The 22,523-nt window shown below is 41.9% G+C and overlaps 1 protein-coding gene and 1 long non-coding RNA gene across 2 annotated transcripts in view; one reads left to right on the plus strand and one right to left on the minus strand.

The window, feature by feature from the left end:
* Positions 1–22,523, plus strand: part of Ccdc192 (coiled-coil domain containing 192) — a 206,713-nt gene that overhangs the window by 19,373 nt on the left and 164,817 nt on the right. Inside the window, exon 3 of the mRNA XM_028891617.2 lies at positions 7,520–7,630. Within this exon, the coding sequence (XP_028747450.1) occupies positions 7,520–7,630 (111 nt within the window). The remainder of the gene's footprint in view (positions 1–7,519; positions 7,631–22,523) is intronic.
* LOC119086273 lies at positions 52–14,821 on the minus strand. The gene is made up of 4 exons (XR_005089520.1): positions 14,537–14,821; positions 7,530–7,588; positions 2,722–2,869; positions 52–134 (listed from the first exon to the last, which is right to left on the minus strand). It is a non-coding gene; the product is annotated as an uncharacterized LOC119086273 (long non-coding RNA).

Below are 22,523 nucleotides of genomic sequence, written 5' to 3' on the forward strand. Positions count from 1 at the left end.
TTGACATTGTGGATGGACCTCATCCTAAAGTTATTTACAAAACTGTACATACCTGTGATCCAAGTGTGTGGACCTTGAGATTCATCAAGTACTTAGAGAAGTTTGGGAGGTTCACAAATCAAACTGGCAGAGCCCTGTGTTAGAGCACAGAAGAGACCTTGAAATAGAACTAATACAACACAATGTGAATCCAGGTGTCCTTGCTGTCAGACCCTGTCTGTAGTATGTAAAGCGTGGAAGGCATGAACTTTTCATGATCTCTCCTGCTTGAGGTCTAGGTTATGTTAGTTGAGATCAAACTTGAACATCCTAGTACAGGCTGTGATGGTCTCTTACTGATTTATTTTTTTATAACTTTTTAAAAGTTTTCTTTTAAAATTTTTTTGAGATTATAATCATATTTCTCCTTCCTCTTTCTTCCCTCCAAAACTTCCCATATTACCCTCTCTGATCATCTTCAAATTATGGTCTCTTCTTTCATTGGTTGTTATTACATGTATAGATGTGTCTGCATATACATATATGTTCTTAAATATAACCCCTGCTCCATCCACCTAATGTTATTTGTATGTATGTCTTCAAGGTGGGCGCTTTGATATTGGATAGTCAGTTGATGTGCTCTTCCCTGGAGAAGCCCCGAAGTACAGAATGATAGATTATGAATCACTATAAAAAGTGTTAAACTAAAGTTAGTACAACCAAAGCTCAGAATTTTTATATCGACACAACTTCTAAGGTAACAACTCTGGTGTGAGCATCAACCATGTCTGACTTGTTAATCTCCCAACTGCTCAATAAGGATCTTTAAACTGAATTGGTTTTTGAACAGAATTGAAATAAGAGTGAGCATGGTAAGAATTAGGTATAGGCCATTGTACTAGTTTGTTTTGTGTGTCAGCTGGACATAAGTTAGAGTCATCAGAGAGGAAAAAGCCTCAGCTGAGGAAATGCCGCCATGAGATCCAGCTGTAAGGCATTTTCTCAATTAAGGATTGATTAGGGAGGCTCTAGCCTATGGTGGGTTGTGCCACCCTTAGACTGGTGGTCCTGGGTTCTCTAAGAAGGCAAGCTGAGCAACCGTAAGAAGCAAGCCAGTAAACAGTTCCCTTCCACGGCCTCAGCATCATCTCCTGCCTCTGGGATCCTGCCCTGTTTGAATTCCTGTCCTGATTTCTTTCAGTGATGAAGAGCCACGCTGAAGTATAAGCCCAATAAACCCTTTTCCTCCCCAACTTGCTTATTGGTCATAGTGTTTCATCACAACGATAAAAACTCTGACACAGCCGTTATTTAAACGTTACTTATGAAGCTCCCGAATGGCATCAGCTTCCACGACAACAATCTTCTTTTAAAGCATGAGCCCATGGTTCCCTTGTGGCGTCTCTCCCCTCTATTGCTGATGCTGTCGACTGGAAACAGTCAGATCTGACGCAGAAGAAAAGGCTAACCCTTGGAAATGGGTTTGGCCTGGTTTGTGAGAAACCAGGTATCCCGTACTCTCTGTCAGACAGACAGCTTGGTGGATGGTACAGATCCACTTGAAACTGGTCCAGGAGCCTGAGGAACCATAATTCTGGAAAAACTACCTACCAAAGCATGCATTTCATAATCTACACCCATCAAATAAATGGGGGAGGGGGAGGGTGCCACATGTATGTTTCATAAAGCAGTGAGAGTGTTTCCCTCAACATAATTAAGGAGAGTTCTCACAGGATTGCAAATTTTCATTTTTCTCCCCAAGAAAGCATATCAACTTGCAGTAGTTCCCATCCATCATACCTTAATTTTGTTAAAGATGAAAGATGCTGTTCACAGAAGAGAGGAGAGAAGAGAAAGATTATAATCACTGACTCAAAGCCCCTCTGCTACAGGGAAGAGCTCAGGCTTCCTGGACAAGTCTTTGCTTGGCTCCTGTCCTTTAGTCGCTGACAGCTGATGCTGTTTTCACAAGTCCAGCCCCCAGGCTGGCTTCAGAGACACAGGAGTGGAATTCAATTCTTTTGAGCTGAGGCTCCTCCCACCCGCACCCCCCATTGTTTTTTTTTGTTTGTTTGTTTGTTTGTTTTTTTCGAGACAGGGTTTCTCTGTGTAGCTTTGCGCCTTTCCTGGAACTCACTGTGTAGACCAGGCTGGCCTCGAACTCACCAAGATCCGCCTGCTCTGCCTCCCGAGTGCTGGGATTAAAGACATACGCCACCACTGTCTGGCGAGACTTCCCCTTTTATCTGGCTCTTTCCATGTCTGTCCTCTTCCCTGGGTTCCTTACCCCTACTCTTTTCCAGGAAAGCCATTTTCTCTGCACCTGTCCTTCAGATCTCTAGGCCTTTGACTCCTTACTAGGTGGGGAGACAGTCAGGCTATGTGTGCCCCTGTCTTGACACAGGGGCAGAGGCTGTAGCTTTCTGTCTAGATTTATCTGTTGTACTCCCCACCTCCTTCCCCAGCCGCCCTTTACAGGTCAAGAGAAGGCTGGGACTGCCCGCATATCTGGAACTTGCCTCCCACTGTCCATGGAGGACTCCAGCGATGCCCACACCTTTAAACAGGTCCTTCGATTCCTTTTCCCCAGACACTCCTTTGGAACAGCTGATTGCCAGGACATACTTTCTTACCTGAAAGATGGAAATTCAGACAGACCAAGTCAAGTGACACAATCAAGTCAGAGAGAGAACACAACCTCCTGGTGAGGAGAAGAGTGCTCCCTAGACAGTGCTCTCCTACCTGCTTCCCCCAGCGCCTCCTGCTCAGTCATGTTGATAGATGTTCCATGCAGCCTCCACGTTTGAACTTTAATATCTTATTGGGTGGTTAGAAGGCAGCCCCAACATAGATGAATGCTGTTTCACTGGAGACAGTGATGAAATTTCCACTGTGAGTGAATTCCCATCATAAAAAGTGAGAGAGAAAGAATGATTACGTGTCTGTAATTCAGGGCTCAGGAATGGGGGCAAGTTATGGAGGAAATGGCAGCAGAGACAGACCTGAACCTGCAGGGAATCTGAGCAGCCAGCAGGTAGGAGAAGACATAAAAGCCCATTGGTGTCTACCAAGCCGAGAGAAAAAGAACAGACAGTATCAATGAGGAGATGAGATGCCAGACAGAAAGCTCAACCACTGCAAACTTTGCTGAAAGAATTTCTAACATGGAAGGAAGTGACTGTACCTCTGAGCAGGAGGGAGCCCTGCTGGGCACTTGGCATGCTAGAAGTCTCAGACTTTAGAGACTGTCTCTAAAACCAACCTGTTTCAAAACGCTCTTCTATAAAGGTAGATTTTTATGGCCACTTTCCTTTTAGCAATTTTTCTGGTAAATGAATGTCCATGCATATAATGGCTGCACTAGCTAGCTTAATTCCATAACAGAATTTTTCACCACTGTCATTTGAGCACAGAACTGCACTTGTGAGAATTCTCTTTTAATTTTTTTTTTTAGTCAGCTAGAAGGCTTTAGTACCAAACTGTTCTCCTTAAGTTGGTTTAATGAAATTATTACTATTTATTGAATGTGTCATCTGTTGAAGTGTTTACTTACTCTATTTGGTTAAAGCTTCGTCTTTATAACAGCCCTACCGTCACCTCAGCCCACAGCCATAGCCTTTCCCTCTGCTACCCCATCTCATCCCGAGCCCTGGCAAGCAGAATTTCCTGGGGCTGTGAACTCCGCTGGTGTCACAGGCAGGATACACGGGAAGTATTGCTAAAAGAAGCCATTGTCAACCCCCAGCATGAAGGACAGCTTGCTCTGGTACAACCATCTTCTGTGAGCTGCTGGGCCTCTGATCAATCAACAGTTGTTTATTTGGCTTCAGTTAAGGCCTCAGCAAAGTCCTGGGTGACCTCTGCACACACCAGCCAGACTAGGAGTAGAACATCATTGCATCCATTAGCAACCTTGAACCAGCTCTCAAGGTTTGAAGAAGTTTAATGGCCAACACAGATAAGTCATCTGAGGACACAGAAATAAAGCTAGTTAGAACCAGTGATGATACAGAGAAAGTACTGGGATCGATTACGAGAGAGAGAGAGAGAGAGAGAGAGAGAGAGAGAGAGAGAGAGAGAGAGAGAGAGAGATGTAAATTTTCCTCTAGACTCAGATGAGAAACTTGTACAACTGAAAACAAGCCTATGTTTATGTTTTGTATGTTTGTTCCATTAATAAACTATCAATCAAAATGCATGCTCATGTGTATAATAGTTTGGCACTTTACTGTAATCAAAGAATATTTCTGATGATTAAAATTATTTACTTGTATTTTAGTATTTAGTTTAGTTTAAAATTATTTACTACATGTCTTTAGATTGATTTGACACTTATGTAGAAATATTTAAAACCTAAAATTAAATATTATAAATAGGAGTTATTGAGTTATTGGAATTTATCCATTGAGAAATCACAGTCCTATTTGTTATCACTTGTATTTTTGCATTGTGGGGTCATGCGGCTGTCTCTTTTTTCATTGTCCTTTCCATGCCTGTTTAGAATGCACATTGATCAAATTCATCCCCTCTGTTACCCTTTCTTATTCTCCTTCTAGCCCCCCTTTCTCCTGTCACACCCCAATGTCCCTCGACTCTCCCCTCCTTCCTCCACACATGAGAGAAATGTACCACACTTGAGATCAACAATGTGACCCAACATAATGATCTTCTGCTCCATCCATTTTCCTATTGATGGCATAGTTTCATTCTTCTGCATGGCTAATTAAAATTCCACTGTGTACATATGCCACATTTTTTTTATTTGTTCATTCATTGATGAGTAGCTAAACAGATTCCATAGCTTGGTTGTTGTGAAAGTTGTTGCAATAAACATGGATGTGCAGATATCTCCGTGGTATGCTAACTTGGACTCTTTGGGTATATACACAAGAGTGGTATAGGTGGATGATATGATAGTTCTAGTCTTGTTTTCTTGAGGGCCCTCTATGCTGACTTTCACAGTGTCTGGGCTAATTCACATTCCTACCAGCAGTGTGTAAGTATTCCCTTTTATTTCATTCTTATCAAAGTTTTTTGTTTTCATGAAACAAATTGATAATTATCACAATCCACCTATCAATTCTTTAGCCATTGAGAGTGTTCAATTTTATAAGTAGTACAGAGTTATTTTGTGTACGAGGGCTTAAACTCATGACTTAAGTCCTGTCTCTGATTTTCTGCCTTCCTATCCTACAAAATGGACAACGACGGACTGCATTTTACCTTTTCAGGGCTTCTGAAACTCAGGGTGCCCCTCTAGGCAAAGCTCATAACTTCATGTTTTGCTCATTCTTAACTTTATTTTTAAGTTTTATTTTTTTCATTTGTTTAATGGATTTGCTTCTTATTGAGAAGCACTTGCCTTTGTATAAGTTTTTTTCTTGTAAGACAGTGAGGAGAGCACTTGGGATGCTTAAGAAAGTGTAGAAGGGTAGCCCGTGCCTGGGTGCAGGTGCAGGATACAAACTCTGTTTTAGAGTTTGCCGAGGTTCTGCTGCATCCTGGAATACAGGACAGGTTCCTAAAATTGTCTGTCCAACAGTCCTTGGTAGTTCAGTCTTCAATAGCAGTCGGTTCTGCTTGGTTTTGACTTTGTGGAACTTCTGTCTTACTCAGGTGGTTACATTTCTTGTTTGGAGAAGTTTTGGGTGCTTGGAGAAAAAGGACTAAGAAATGTATTAGCTAATGTTGACACAGATTTTGAAACTTTTCCCCTAGGATCGAACTTCAGTCAGGAGGGTTCTTCCTGGTGATAGTAGTCATCTAGAACAGGTTTCACAGTTTTGTGGATTCATTGGATTTCTTGGTGATCTCCCTTTTTGCCTAAAATACTGGATGGTGTGTGTTTATCTCTATGTATAAATATCCAAGAACTTGGTTTGGGGGGAACATTTGAACCATTCAAATGTTACATTGTACAAATGTACAATGTATCATTGTTACATATATATGTACGTACATTTATTAATACATCTGACTGGAGATCACTTAGTGTTGCTTGTATGTGTTTAGGACTGATTTCTTGAGACTGGTGGACCTTTCAGGGGGTCTTGTTCCTGAAGAAGACTGATTGTCCTCTCACAACAGCCATCTACTGCCTTTAGCTCTTCTGTGAATGAAATTCTTTGAGAATCCCTCATCCACTCTGGCATGCCAATAGGTGGTGTCATTTTTTAAGGTTTTGTTTAGGCAACCACATTGTGGCAATTTTGGTACAGCTTTCCTGTCATTTACCCAGTTTTCTGGCTCTTTCAATCTTTCTGTCTGTCTCTTCCATGATGTTTCCTGAGACGTAGGTGTGAGGATTGTCTTGTAGAATGTATTCATTGGGACTGGGCACCACACAGTTAGTTAGTCTCTGTATTTTGACAAGTCATGAACCCATTCTTGAAATGACTAAATTACCCTGGTCTAGGATGGACAATTGACTCACGTGGCCTGTACCATCACTGTTCTAGCCTAAGATGTTCACCCCCAGCAGGCAAATGTTGGAGGGAGCTATGCAGCTGTGTATGACAGATGTGGGTCTAGAAGCAAGAGTAGTTGTATCCTGGAAACATTTTGTTGTTTTTTATCCTGCGGTGGTCCACTCATTTCACTAGGCCAGTGGCACAGCCCCAAGATTCATCCAGACAAACAGAATGAAGGTTTTATTTTAAATGGCTGGTTCCATTTACCACCAGATGGCACTATAGTATTACCAGGAAATGCCACGCACACAGTTAAACTGACAGAGTCATAAACGGGAGGGAAAAAACCAAAGCTCTATCTTTAGAGTACATAGGACCACAGTTGTAAGGCTGATCAGAAACAGTCGTCCAGCTGGAGCATCCACAAGAAAATGACACATATCCAGGGAAGTCAGAATGCTTGCTCCCATCTGGGCCTTTCTGTTCTAAGTTTTCAAATTAATCTGAAATAGTGATTGCTACATTAGCCAAAGAATGCTTAGGACATTCTCAAGGCTTAGAGTCCAGTCCATAACTAATTCTATACCGACTCTCTACTCATCCCATAGATCATAGAAAGTAACTGTAGAGGAATTTTGAGAGGTTTGTGTCTGGTGGTTCGGGTCTTTTTGGCTAGGCTGTGTGTGGGAAGAGTAAGCTCATTCTATAAACCATGGCTGTCTTTGCTCGTGTCTCAGAACAGACAGGAAAAAAATGACCTTCCTGAAAGATGAGTGTTCAACACATAGCATGTAGGTGACATTTCCTATCAGAATGGGAAACTTTGATCCTACCCTCTTGAAGAACAAAAGTTGCAAATTAACCAAATTCGAGCATAGGCAGTTTTATTCTCACGTTCGGAGGTTGTTCCTTGTTCCTTATTTTCTGCCTTCCCTTGGGACTGAGTTTTTTTTTTTTTTTTTGTTTTGTTTTTTTAAATAACAATCTGCTGTTTTGTTAGTAGTAAGAAAAGAAGATTGGTATGAGTCTATGAATGAAACTTATTTTTAGCTCAGAAAATTGTTCAAAAATTTCTCAGGAAATAATTCCTACCAAAAACCCAAACCAAAACCTTGATTCTTGTTTTGAAGGAAGACTTACCAGTCAATGGACAGATGGCAGCGTTTACATTGGAACAACTGGAGCACTTGGAGATTTGCCTGAAGGAAGCAGAAGAAAAGGCTAAAGTTCTATTGGAACAGGTAATACCTGTCACGGGGACTGGAGAGATCTGCCACTTAGGCTGTGGGAGAGCAAGGGTAAAGGCTTTAGCCTCTGTCCCATTGACCCAACTCAAGTGCATATACATGAACACACACAAACACATACACATGTACACACACACACACTTCCTTTGTGTTCAGCCTAACAACACTTTCTTTAATCTACAGAGAGCCTTTTCAGCCTCTAAAGCCCCCCCCCTTTCACATTTGTATTTTATTTGGTTTTCATTCACTACAAGCCCCTCTGGGAGTTGGGCAGGCCTTCCTTAAGTAAGTGGTTTTTCCCTGAATAAGCAATGTGTATTTGCATTACAAATAGATAAACTCAGAGGTAAATGAAAAACCTAGCAGAACCATACAGATTTTTCTTGAATCATTCCAAGGAAGTTTGCTCTGAAAAGATGACTTCAGATAATGGCTTCTCTCTCGGGTTTTCTGGAATCAAGCAAAGCAGGTCATCCGTGGTGCTTGGCCTATGCTAATTGAACATTTTATAGCAGGTGTTCCCTGTACACAGCTAGGCCTTGATATGGATGTAGCTATCAGAAATTCTCAGTCCAGGGTCAGTACCATTTGCTAATAATACCACCTTTTGGAAAAAAAAAATACAGTGCAATGTTTGTTGTTGTGGACTTACAATGCAAATCTTCCCAGAGCTGGGTCTCCCCACATGGCACAAGGCCACCAATATACACCTTTAATGACAGAGAGGGCAGAGAAAAGGACAGGAGACCTGGAATGTCAGAAATCTGTATTAATTTCTCATGGGTTGATGGAGTTAGATAGACTTGGGGAGACGTTATTTCGTGAGACCTTTAGGTTAACACAGGTACTTATACATCTGAATCTTACAGGAATGTTTTTATAGGCCAATAGGAAAAGGGACGTGTGCATTATGAGAAGAACTATAATTGGCATGCAATGGAACCAATCAGCAGCCTTCATTTTCTTTTCAGCCTACAAAACAAACATGTTATCTGGGGGCTGCTCTTGTGTAGTGACTAAATGTGATCGATGCTGTAGTTTTTATAGGACTTTTGTCAATCAGTGAAACTATGGTGCCCTTTTGGGAAAGTATCCATCACAGATCCATGCCTTGTCAACTGTTGTTTCCCTAAAATAAACCTCAAACAATTGCAAGATCATGAATTATACAGAAAATGATGATGGACATGAAAGACTATTTCTAACTGTTCCCCAAGGAAGACCAGAATTTCAGAGATGTTTTGAATGAGTAACTAAAGGAGAATTCCCTGCATTAAGATGTATGTTTATTTTACAATCAAATGCTTTTTATGATCCATTCTCTCCCTCTATTCTATGAGACAAGTTGTTGCTATAATGCTCAAGTGGCCTCAAACTCATTATAGATCCCAGGCTGACCACAAGTTCATGGCAATCTTCCTGTCTCAGTCTCCTGAATCCTGGGATTAAAAGTGTGTTTCAACACACTCAGCTTTGATTATTTTAATAAAATAAGTGAGATTTGATTTATTCATAAAATTTGTTTTTTTATAAAATATTTTTTATCTGATACAAATGACTTCTAATATTTGAGTTCTTAACTGGAAGACTCCCTTGGTATAACACCAAAAACTGAGCTGTAGTTTTTTGGCATTTAGGAAATTAAGTATCTAAGACGGACATGATTCCATCTAAATTCTTTGTTTCTGCATAGTAAGAGGCTAGTGAGCTACTTGGGGAAGAAAAGTGTACAAGCCTGGTTCCCAAGTAGCTCACAGAAAGTAGAATCACTGGACAGGTAGAGAGGGGAAGTGGGTCTTCTTATGACTCCAAGTGTGATGCATGATAACATTAAGTTTTACTATCCGAACAGAGTTCTTGACATTTTAGACTTGTATGACAAAGTGAATTTAGCTAGAAGCTGGCAACAGTGTGAGGAAAGGAAAGAATGGTGTGTAAAACACATTACAAGGATTTGCAATATTACATTTTTAATTAAGTTGAGCAGTTTATTACATTTGGCTGCCTCTACCACTGCTATTGAAACAAATCAATCAAATATAGACATGGCTCTCAAAGGGTTTAACCCTGAGATTTTTGGCTTTTTGCTCTAGCTTTATCTTTGAAAAGGTAAAGAGCTGTACTTAGCTGAATCTAGTAATAATTAGTTGAAGTCAGAATTTAGTTTGGGATGACTTTTAGGTACTGTAACTTCTTGGTTAGTGGTGGGATCCTGTGTCCATTTCCCTCTTCAGTGTTGGGGCCCCATCAGGCTTGAACCTGAGCAGGTCTTACATTTGGTGCCATAGTCTCTGTGAGTTCATATGTGCATCAATTCTGTTGAATAGTTGGCCAAAAGGGTACTGTAAGCCCTCCTCACCAAAAATGCCATCACAGGCTATTGCCAAAGGCTACTGTAGGTTACCCTCAACAACTTGATGATGAGGTACTGTTGCTGAAAATAACCCTGGCAGTTCTTGAGTGTATGTAGACACAAGCCAATGACACCAGGAAGAGTTTTTTCTACCCTGCAACATTGGATAAGAAGAATTTCTCTTGATTCCTTAGCTGGGGTTTCTAACCTTGAGGGTTTATTAGCCTGATTGGCAGGCCCTTCCTCCTCAGAAATGATCTACTAGATATGGTGTAGGACTTAATAATTTACATTTCTGTCAAGATCCCATCTAGTTTCAACACCATTGCTAATCCAGAACTCAAAGGGATTTTTTCCATTGTTACACTGCGCTCCACAGTGTGGAGTGACAGCGTCACTTAGGATTTGGTTTGAGTGCACTAAAGAGACAACTGAGTAAAGGTAGATGTTGGCTTTTCCTCACATGCAGTAAATGTGGTGGTGGCAGGCACCTGGAGGCCTGAGCTTTGTCTCTTTCGCATTCACAAACAAGGTGTCCGTCCTCAGGGACCAAGAGGCCCTGACGCTCTGCTGTCTACCCACATGTCAGGCATCAATGGGAGAAGAGGCAAATACAAGGCAGGGATGGGTTTTCTGGAGACTTCCATTAATCTTCGTGTATTATATTTACATTAGAGGTGAGAAAAACAGGTAATTAGCTGGATGCAATGTCACTGTCACAAGCATTTGGATTCCTTCCTTAAGAAAGGGAAAATGGATATCTAGTAAGATCAGCAATCTCTACCTTCATATCCAACCCATTGGCCACGCTGGCTCACACAGAGCTTTGTCCAGGTGAACTCCACATTCTTCTGGAGACGCAGTGTTCCTGGTACCTCCTGTTGACGAGGGAACTGTTTTACCATGGACTCATCTTAACATCTTTGACAGAAAGACTAGTTTTCCTAGATGTGTCGGTTAATCTCTGAACTCAAAACGCTGTCCCTTGGGCTCTCCCTGTGTGACATTCCGCAGGCACTGCTCTCTGAAAGTCCTAGTTATCAAATTGTTCTGGGAAGATGTTTATGCTCTTGGGGCGCTTCATACAGAAGAGACACACTTGGGATACACTACAACAGCTCACAGAACAGACGCATTTGGGATAGGCTCTGATAGCTCAGACTAAGACAAGTGAAGTTTTCTGTTTGCTGTTTTGATGCACATACCTGACATAATAACTCTACTATAAAGATATGCTAGCCACTGGGTACCTTTTAAGCATAGAAAAGGTGCAGGGAATATAATCAGAAGAAATATTGTCCTGGGAACTCTGTATGCCAGTGTTCAGAGGAAATGTTAGCAAAACGGAGAGCTGTGTCTCAAGCTAGCAGAGAGCGACACAAACTGAACTCTAGAATTCAAGAGGTACCAAGAGGTAGGCACAGATTCTCTGCAATCTTTAGTTCAAAGAAAGAAAATATCGTGTGTGTTTCCTTAGAGTGAATAAGAAAGATGAAAGTCGTCTAAAAAGAGGCAAAATGGTAAAGGAAAAAGAATCCGGTGTCTCCTCTGCTACCTCTATATTCCTTCTTCTGTGAACTCACCCAGACTTTTTTTTTTTTTTTTTTTTTTTTTTTTTGCAAGATCCCAATGTGGACTCTGGGGGCTCTGAAAGTTGTTGAAGTTGGATCATGACAAATGGAGGTAGCTAGCTCTGCATGTCCACTTGCTTCAGGCTTTCTTTCCATTGTTCTGCAGAGCACTCCACTTCAAATATTTACTGAGCACTGTGCTGAGAAGTGGAGACACAGCATTACAGCATTGAACAGACTGGCAAATTTCCCTCACTTGAAGAAGACATACATGGGGGAGGACACAGGACTGTCACACGGGCGCTGTCACACAGGCGCTGAAAACACAGCTTCCAGTGGTCTTGGTAGTTTGCTGGGCCACACTAAAGAAAGCCTGAGGGGGCAGTGCTGGGTCTTAATTCTGCCTGGGAAGCCTGAGATTAACCAGTGGGCTCTTGCCCTTGACAAAATGGAGATTGCAGTCCCTTCACACTCTGTCTCTCACTCTCTCCATGTGTCTGTCTATGTGTGTGTGTGTCTGTCTGTCTGTCTGTCTGTGGTGTGTGTGTGTGTGTGTGTGTGTGTGTGTGTGTATGTTATTCTTGTGTTAGAATGTAAACAATGGGAGCTGAGGCCAAGTCACCATCTTAGGTTACTGTTGGGGCCTCAGGTTTTGTCTTTTTTTGTCTTCAACATGAGGTTTCCAAAGCAAAGCAGATGGGACATTTCTTTCAGGACTCCTTTGGCCGAAGTGTGCACTAAACGGGGAAACAGAGCTCAGGTGCCAGCTGGTGGGTGGAAGGAGGTAGATCACTGTAGCAGAACAGGGAGGGTTCTGCAGTTTGCTTTCTCTTAGGAGTTTATCAACTTGGCTGGTAGTTAGCCTCGATTCTCCAGGCATTTGTATGTGTGTAGTTATTGAGATTCGACGAGAAAGAAACAGAAACCCAAAGAATTGGCATGTCATGTTTGACTCAAATAACCAAGAAGGAATTAAGCATTTCACATCAATGGCTCTAAGTATCTTCCATATTTTCCTTGTCTCACACCTTAGTGTCAGATTTATATTTTCTTTCAGGGACAGAAGGAAGGCTGATCTCTAGCAAAATTTTAGACAGTGAGATGTGTATTGAATGGCTAAAAATATTTTGATGTGTGCTGGATTGCTTCCAAATAAAATAGTCCAAGTCCATCTTTACTGTTCAGCTGCAACAGTAGATCCCCTGGTGCAAGCTTATTTGAAATAAGCAATGCCAGCAGCGTGGTAGGAGTATTCATTCTGGAAATGCTCAGAAGTCATGCTCTACATGCCAGTATGAAAGCAGGAGGTTTTATGAATGACTGTCTGTTTTCTGATCTGGTTTGAAGTCTACTTTAATGTCACAAAAGCACATGCAGTCAGTTTGGTTTGGAATGAGTTTCTTTGCCTCTAGGAAGTCTTGTTATATGGAGCCTCGTTGGGTAAGTCTGGGCTAATCAAAGTCCTGATTGATTTTAGAGCCAGAGTTTCCTCTTTAATTATAGAATCTAGCCCCTTCCTCTCTAGGTAGATGCTAAACTTCTCTCTGTGACTGGGTTGTTGGGTATAAATTGGACAATGTACGGGCAAAAATTCAAGTCCCTGCAGAGATTTTTTGTTTTGAATGGAATCAGGCACAACCACTGACTGGCTTCTGTTGTCGCAGGCTGGCTGAGTGGACTGTGAGCCTGTTACATAACTGAAGACTTCCTTTTGCTTGTAAATGTCAAGATCAAACTGAGGTCAGTTTTAAATAGCTGACTGGGTGCTAATTAATGCGATTTTCCTATACAAGGGAAAGCAGAAAGCCTTATCCCCACAGAGTCATGGCTTTGTTGATAAGATCAGGTATCATTTTGGTATGGGTTCTACCTATATTTTATTTCTAATGTTTCCTCTGTGAAGGCAAACTCTCTTTTCTTAGTGTTTGCAAGTAAAATAGGAAGTTGTCTTTTTCTGCTATAACAAGATCCCTGGGGGGTGGATGTTTTATATAATGAAAGGGGTTTATTCGGTCTCTACTTTCAGATGATCAGACGCATGATATCATGTTTTAACCCTGGCCAGAGACTCATGGTGGACCCCATCACAATGGGGGAGAACTCTTGAGAGAGTAATGAGTGATGTTTACATAAGACAGATTCAGAGCAAATGCCTTGGTTGCTTATAACAACATTCTGGCAGGAATTCTCCACTCTGTAGGACCCAAGCACTTGCGTGAGGCAGGGTTAATCCTATCCTGTCAGGAGATGTAGCTCCCATACCCCAACTCCATGCCACCAGACCCCACTCCTTAACAGTCTCCTTCCTGAGCACCCACTCTGGGGTCTGAGCTCCCAGCACATGGATCTGTCAGGGTCAAACCGTACCTAAGCCATAACACTTAAATCTGTGATTTTGTTCACTTATTGATTCTTCCAGGGAATATTTATTGGCCCTGTGGGTTAGCATTTTTCTAAGAATCCCCATGTAATAGCCCATGCAATTGTCCACACAGTCCTACATGGCTCTATGCTGTTTTACTGTTGGAAGTCTCTCCGTGAACGTGCAGGCCCTCTTGTCTGCTCTTCTCCACCTTCCCTTGGTGACCTGGCTTCAGAGCACACACTGCTGAGAATGTCCAAGTCTTCGTTGTCCCCGATTTTCTTCCTGTCCCTAAACGCAGAACCTCCTAGACAGCTTCACCAAGGCTGCCAGAGTCGACTCAAGTGCCGCCTCCCCAGTACATCAGCTTCCTGGTATAAACATATTCCTTGTTCCACATGCCCTAGTGAGAAGTGCTACTAGACACCTCATGGCTAAAACGAGAGCGCTGTGGTCCTCTCATCAGTTCTGCTTCCTTCCCCTACACATCCAATCAAGGACTATGAATGACCCTTTCCCCGGGGGACATGAGCAAACACCTTCTCATCCTCAATAGGGCACCAACAGAAAACTCAAAGAGTACCTTGGTGAGTCAATGAATGAGGGGTACTTACAGAAGCACAGGCAACTTATAGTGGCTACGCCACCGATGAAAACAAAACAAACTCCCATCTCTTCAGGGACTTGGATTTCTGCCCTTACAATGTCCAATTTATACCCAACGACCCAGTACCAAAATGAAGATTAATATCTGGTAGAAGGAAGGTTGTCAGGTTTTATAATTAAAGGCGGCTTTGTAAGCTCCCTCCCCCGTCAAATGACCGTTAACTGTCCATCAACCTTTCCGAAGGAATGGAGCCCCTCTTCCAGCATGAAAGAAGTTTAATGCTCCCAACAGGTCTTCTGTGGATAATCATAGCCACTGACAGTTGAAAGGGGCAGTTGGCCATATTAAATGGGGGGAGGGTGGAGTCAGCTGGTTCACATTCTTATAAGTCATGCCTTCCATATAGTCTTTGGATCTATCTTTCTTCTGCTTCCACCACCATTTCCCTTTTCAGGACACACTGTGTGGCAGGAACTCCTGACTACCATTATGCTCTGTGTTTAGTGACTTACCAGTATTACAGCTGGAATAAAACCTTTCAACTCTTACCCCATATTTCTCCTCAACTTAAAATCCCAACATAGCACCTCTCTGCTGTCCAAGTCAACTCTATTCCTTAACATACCTCACATTTGTTTCCCCAAGTTTGCCTTACACTCCTCCCTGCAAGCTATGATTGGCATTTTCTCTTCTTTTCCTCTGGTCTTAGTTTTTCAGTGCATGACTGTCTTGCCTGCATGGATGTAAGTGTAGCATATGTGCCTGGTGCCCACAGAAATCAGAAGAGAATATCAGATCTCCTAGAACTAAAGGTATAGATGTTTCTGAACTACTATGTGGTTGCTGGTAACCAAACCTGGGTCCTCTGCCTAAGCAGCAAGTGCTCAGAGTTGTGGAATTACATCATTTACAGTTTCTTCAATGTACAAACTGTTCTCTTTATCTGAGGGAAAAAAAAGAGCATGTTCCTCAGAATCAAATTTTAATACTGTCTTGTAGACAAATTTCTAAATAGTCTCATTAAATAAGAAACACAGAGCCAAATATAGGGGTGAAAACTGTAGAGATCAGAGTGCTAGTGATAGCCACCAAACTAATCTTAGCTCACCACCACGCTGCCGTAGCTTCCCAAGAGAGACTCTTCCTGTCTAACCTGAACCTTTATTGCCTTCCTGTTCTGCCTTCTCATTGGCTCTAAGCCCAGCCACATTACTTCCTTATCACTACCTGTCTATACAGACCCCCAGGTCTCTATGGTTGGTACTGGGATTAAAGGCATGTGTCACCCATGCTTGGCTGTGTCCTTGAACACACAGAGACTCTGCCTGCCATGTGATTGGATTAAGGGCATGTGTTACCACCACCTGACTTCTGTTTATGGATGGCTATGACCTCTGATCTCCAGGCAAACTTTATCTATTAACATACAAATAAAATATCACTTTTCAGCACAAATAAAATATCACCACACTATCTTTCCCTTTGGCACTGTTTGGAAGATCTCTGCTCTGCTCATATGATCTTTTCTCACATTTTCTCCTGACCCAAAAAGCCTCAAGAAACCCTTCCTTTCCAGATCTTACTGATACCATTTCCTCTCAAGTAAGAACAGGAGATTGCATTGGGCAACCCTGACTTTTTTTTCCATCACAAGAGTTAGTGTTGATATGCAGGCAATGGGGACCGATAGGAAGGTGTATTTGTATTTGTATTCATGAGCTGAAACTAAAGGTTCCTGAGAAGGACAGGATAATGTGTGGATACTTGTGAAAGTCTAGTTTTAAAATGGTTAAGTGTCTAAGATGGTGATAAAGAGAAGAAACTGAAGACAAGAAATACTTATCAGTTGTGATTAGCGATAGATGAACTAGGATTCAAGACTGGTCTGATGGCAGATGGCTGTGATTCGAAGTTATCTGTCTTATATGTGAATTTTTACACTCTGAAGGTTGTGTTTTTTCCCAGGAAGCCTCCATGGAGGCTTATTACCATTCATGCTATGAACTATCTGTCCATCAGTGCTTGTTGCCTGGCTTACTTAGATGTTAGGAATTTCAGCCTTTGAAGTTACATGGTAGCCTTTAACCCATTCTTAGAAATAGTGTTTTCTTATACTCATGTTCAGGCCTCAGAGTTTCAGGGAGAAAATTGTGGATGACTGTGTGTTTTCTGTATAAAGATCCCATTTACTAACCATGGGACAGTACAATGTTTACATCTGGGATTATACAAACGCCAATCATTTGATGTTATTTAAGTGGATGCACAGTGATGAACAGTTGTCTGGGCTAGGCTTTTCCAAATGAGCTTCCAAGGACTCTAGATGTGGCTGTCTTCAAATGTAGAGCTATTTGTCTAGCATTATCGGTTAGCTATTGACTTAATACTGCCATCTTCTTATGAGTAGACACAAGTGTCCTGTGCCTACACAACATTTTGAAGTGCATCTGAAAGCCTGGCTGACTTCTACAAAGAGATATTATGATTTGGAAAATAGAAAACAATACCATTTGTTTAACATTGTTTTTTGTTGGTGGTGATACTGATTTTTTTGTTTTGTTTTGTTCATTCATTTTTGAGTGAGAACCTCACTGTGACCTAGCCCTGGCTGGCTGGGAACTCAACTATGTAGACCAGGTTGGTCTTGAACTTGTGGTGAGCCTCCTGCCTCTGAGAAATGAGATTAGAGGTATAAGCCACCATGCCCAGCTGTAAAAGCTTTTATTTTAATTAAAATGTTATTATGTTAGCATACGTGGAGTTTATTATTTTTAAATGAACTGATGGAAATGCCTTTAAAAAGTATTTTTACTCTTAATATAGTAAACACCAATAGATAGAACCAATATAATGAAAGTTCCTTATGGTCCTCAATATTTACTTAGAATATTAAAAGTTCCCAGATTTTTAAAAAGAAATTTAAATTTATTTTAAGTTGAACTATGATTACACTATTTCCCATACTTCTTTTGCTCCCACAGCCCTTTCCATGACCATTCCCTCAATCTCTCCCATATGCACCCACCCCTCAGTCCCTCTATATTTATGACCTCTTTTTTGACTATTATTGCTACACACTACACACACACACACACACACACACACACACACACACACACACACACACACATATATATATGTACACAACTTGGTGAGCTCATTTTTGTTACTTGTTTTTTGTATATGATTTCAGGGCTGACCTCTTGGTATTAGGTAACAGGTTAAGGGGCTCACCCTTGGAGAAGACGAACTCTTTTTCATCCGTACTTACTTGCCTGTAGTACTTTCTCTAGAGGTGAGGCCCTGTGAGATTTCCCCCTTTCGGGTTAAGTACCTATCGATGGTGCCACTGTTCGGGTCTCGTTTAGGCTGCCATGTCATTTAGGTATTGTGTCTGTAGCCCCTCGGTCACTTCTAAGAGAATCAATCTCATAGCAGACTTCCTTGTCGTCTGGCTTCTACAATCTTTCTTGCCATCTTCTGTGATGTTCTCTGAGCCTTAAGAGTGAAAGTTGTGTAGAAGATACAGCCTCTGGGACTGGACAACCTATGCTCAGTTGTCTCTGCATTTTGACCAGTTACGGTTTTCTGTAATGTTTCTGTCTGTTGCAAAGAGAAGCTTCTTTGATGAGAGGTGAGAACTACATTTAGCTGTGGGCATAAGGAGAAGTTTTGGAATGTAATTAGGAATATGCTGGCCTAGTAGAGGGACAGTAATAGGTTCTTTTCTAAGATCCACGTATGACCTCACCAGCTCCAGGGAGTTGTCTTGGTTTACAAAACAAAACAAAAAAAGATCCTCAGGATAAAACATTTAAAAGCTGCTAGTTTAGGGACTCTGTAGCATATGATTGAAGGGCATGTCTTCTTTGAGAACATGACCAGTGACTTTAAATAAAATGCAAAGCAAATTCAAATAGGTTTTATTGATATACCAAATAATTCTAATCAGGACCTTAAAGAAGGGATTGAATCCCCTCCATTGCTGTTGAACATGGGCTCCTGATTATCATATCATAGGACAAGAAACATCCCCTCAACTTGGAAGAGACTCGATGAGATGAAAACATTCCTATTCATTGTGCATAGACCACACATCCTAAAAGAACCGCCCACACCGGGAAACTATGCTTTCCCAAGCTGCTCTCCTTCCCACCAGTGTTTATGCATCGACGTCTCCCAGAGGCTGTTTTGTCCTTCCCCTTCAGAGAATTCTCTTCTCCCACTGCCTGCCCTCAGCTTCTTAGGCATATTTTCACAACCCTGGCCCACTCAGATACGCCCTGAGTTGATACTGCACTGTTGAAACTGATGGAAGCATTTTCAATTCAGAGAAGAACTGTGCCCCTTTCAGAATTGTGTGAGACAAGAGGAGGTCAGGGCCATGCTGATTTGGCTCAAGATGGCTGCCAGAGTCTTGGTTTCAGTGGTGGTAGAGGAGGTTGTTCGGGGACAATTATCTCCATGGAGTGTTCCTTAATTTGGTGCACACCTGAAGAGTCAGGGTGCTTGTTGGGAAGGACTGACTTCAGAATGTCGTGCACGGGTGCCAATGATGAAAAATCCTCAGAGATCACACAGAACACGAGATGAATGCACAACAGAAAACCCTTGCCTGGTCGTGCTAAGGCAGAAATACTAATCAGGTCTGGACTTTCATTTCAGGTCCTGGGACTCCTGTCTGCAATATACTGTCTGTCTCCCATTACATCCCATTTAGGATGTCTTCCCATTGCTTCAGGGCCTTTGCTATTCATGTCTGTGCTATTTATGTCTGGTGTCCAACAACGAAAACCAGCCCCCCCCCCCCAGACTGTCCTTTCACTACTGGGTCCCCCTTAAGCATGTACTATACCTGGCTTTTCTTGGTAATAAAAAGGGCTGTGTCGTCCTAAGACTGTGTGTGCCAAGTCTTTCCCACCTCATTCTCCATCTTTTATTGGTCAACCCTGATTGATCTCTTTTCCTTAGGATTCTCACAGACTCTGAGGAAGCAGTGAGTTGAATTTTGAGTCTGTCCCAGTGGAAGCAGCCGCTCCCTGCTTTAAAGCTCATCCAGGACCAGGACGGTTGTCTTCTTCATTCAAAGAGGGTCATTCTGCATTTCTTTCCCTCGGGGGATTTCTCTGAAATTATGTAACTTTTATTTAAATCCCTCAAGTTGGCTAACAGGGACTTTAGAGCAAGGACTAATCCTGTGGCAGGGTGGAGAGGAACCTCAAAGATAGCAAAATACATTTCTCCCAATCTGGAGAGCAGGGAACCCAGTCCATGAGCCCTGTCAGCAGAGAATGCCTGCTGCTTGATGCTCCATGAAATTGCTTTGAGAATGTGGCAGCTTAGGGAGACTCTCTGTGTCCAAGCAATGGGCTCTTGGTCCCTGCATTGAATCTGCAATCAGTTCATTTGTAATGTCCAGGCCTGGGGGCAAGAGGTTTCTGAGTTATGACCAGGGTGGGGCCAGAATGTCTTTTCCGATGCCTTGAAGTTTTGTAAGGCTGCCAGATGGATGAGTATCCCTGGAGATGGTGGATATCCTGAGGGAGCAACACACATGCATACATACATACATACATACATATACATACACACACACACACACACACACACACACACACACACATGTTTGTGTCTTTCCACAGTGTCAGGACCTATTGAATAACAAGTTCACAAGGTATGGAGGTTTCATCAGCAGTAATATGCCAAGTACTCCAATATCCCTGGCCACAACAAACACAGGCTATTTATTCCAATTATAATTGCTAGTATTAACTCTCAGATCACACATTACATAGTACATACTAATTTCATCTATCTTTCTATTTCTCTATTATTATCTATCATCATCTATCATGTATCATCCATCTACCTATTTATCATCTATCCATCTACCTATATATCACCTATCTAATCTATCATCTATCTATCACCTATCTAATCTATCATCTATCTAACTATGCTATAGGACAGTTACAAAGAGGTTAAAGAGGCTACAGCAGAGTTCAAGGAGTTTCAAAGAAGTCCGAGGGGCAGAAGCTTGTAGAGATGCAAAGACAGTCTCTTCAGGGACAAGATTAACAAGCCTAGTCTGGGATTTTGCTGTGCTGCATAAGAGTTGGACCACAGAGTCAGAGCTGAGCTGCAGATGTGTGGTGTGGAGGAAACTGTAGGGGCAAAGGGCAGGTCCAGGTCCAGATGATCGATTAGGCAGACAAGTGAATGGCAGGTCCAGACAGATGAATGGGTAAGTAGAGGGACGGATGGCAATTTGGACGGAAGGCAGGTCAGTGGCACAGTGAAAGGAGCTGAGCAGTTGTCATGGGGTCCCAGGCTGGTCCGTGGAGATTTTAGAAATAGGTTCCTCCTCTTTCTGGGGCTCAAGTGAGGGTGTCATACTCTTTCCTTAATCTGGTGTGTCTGACAATTTAGCGGGCCTGATTTTCCTGATAGGATTTTTAATATGCCCATATGCTCCTATAGTCCCAGTTTTCTTTGATAAATTTATAGGATGGAGCCTCCTTCTTTTCAGACTGTTATGTTATTTCTAGTACATTCAAGTTTGTATATTAGGCACTTTCTCCCTGGCAAGAGTAGTTCTGTGTTTGTTGTTGTTTAATTGTGCTATGTCTAATATCATGCCAGCTTCAGTGTCTCATAACTCGATGTTACTGCTTTTTATCTTTTACACCCAAACACTGACCTTCATAGCCAAGTCAATGATGAACCATCTTACCTTTTCCAATGTCTCTTTTCTCTCTAGTATTATTTATATGCATGCACACACAAGCATGCACACACACACACACACACACACACACATACACACACACACATACACATTAAATGAAAATTTAAACCTCTGTTCCTAGACCTCTATATTTCAATTATTAATTAGCCTTTAGGTGAAGATTTCTCTACATTTTCACTCAGAGCTTAACTTTTCCTGTCTTGTGTAAGGTTTTTCCCTCTGAAATAATTTGGGTGTGCTATGGGTTGAATTGTGTCCCCCCAAAATTCGTTTGCTGGCATTGTAACTCTATGCAGCTGAGAACATGACTATGACTGGTCTCATTGCTGATATAATCAGCTGAGGCGAGGTTGCCCTTTAGTGGGATGAGCAAGCTCTTCTTCCAAGATGATGGGATCCTAGTTCAAAGTGGAAATGGTTGATGTAGACATTCATGCTGAGAGAAAACTGTGCAAAGATGAAGGCAGACACCAAAAGGATAATTCTATCAGCTAAAGAGCTACAGAAATTGTCAACAAACCACCAGCAGGGAGGGAAGAGGCACAGCATCAATTCTTCCCATAGCCCGAAGCGGGAATCAACCCAGCTCATACCTAGATACAACCCTCAGCCTACACAAACAGGAGACAATAGACCCCTGGTGTTCACACCCCTCAGCATGTGGCCCTCTTTGTAGCAGTTCTGGCAGGCTAGCACAGAAGTAATTCTAACTCTAAACTGTGCCCCAAAACACGATTTCAAATGTACATGAACACAGAAGTGCCTGGAAGTAGCCTTTTAAAGGCAAAAACATAAATAAATCTTAACATCTGCATTGTTTGCAATGGCCTAAGACTAGGGATAGGATGGGGAATTTGTTGTTTCTTTAAATGTAAGTTTTAAATTAGATCAAATAAGTTTTGTGAGTCAAAATGGATCTTCAGACATCAGGTCCCCCATCCACAGGTGGGATAAGATTTATTAAGATACCTGTATCTCTTATTTATTGCTTCAGAGATGCATAATCTGCCCACACCAGCGTGTAAAGCACTTAGCATTTGTGAAGACTTTGTTTTCAAAATGTTTTCCTCTATACTGAGCTCTGCAAAGCTTGGTTAGAGTTTGGTTTTGAGCAATTTTGTGGAAGTCTAGCTTATACAATTACTTGCTGTGAACCTTTATGTAGGTCGTGGAGCAGAAAATCTAGGAATGCAGATAAGAAGAGATAGATGAACCTGTAACTCTACATTACTTAGTAGGGTGGTTT

The sequence above is a fragment of the Peromyscus leucopus genome, chromosome 19 (genome assembly GCF_004664715.2).
Source record: "Peromyscus leucopus breed LL Stock chromosome 19, UCI_PerLeu_2.1, whole genome shotgun sequence".
Lineage (NCBI taxonomy): Eukaryota > Metazoa > Chordata > Mammalia > Rodentia > Cricetidae > Peromyscus > Peromyscus leucopus.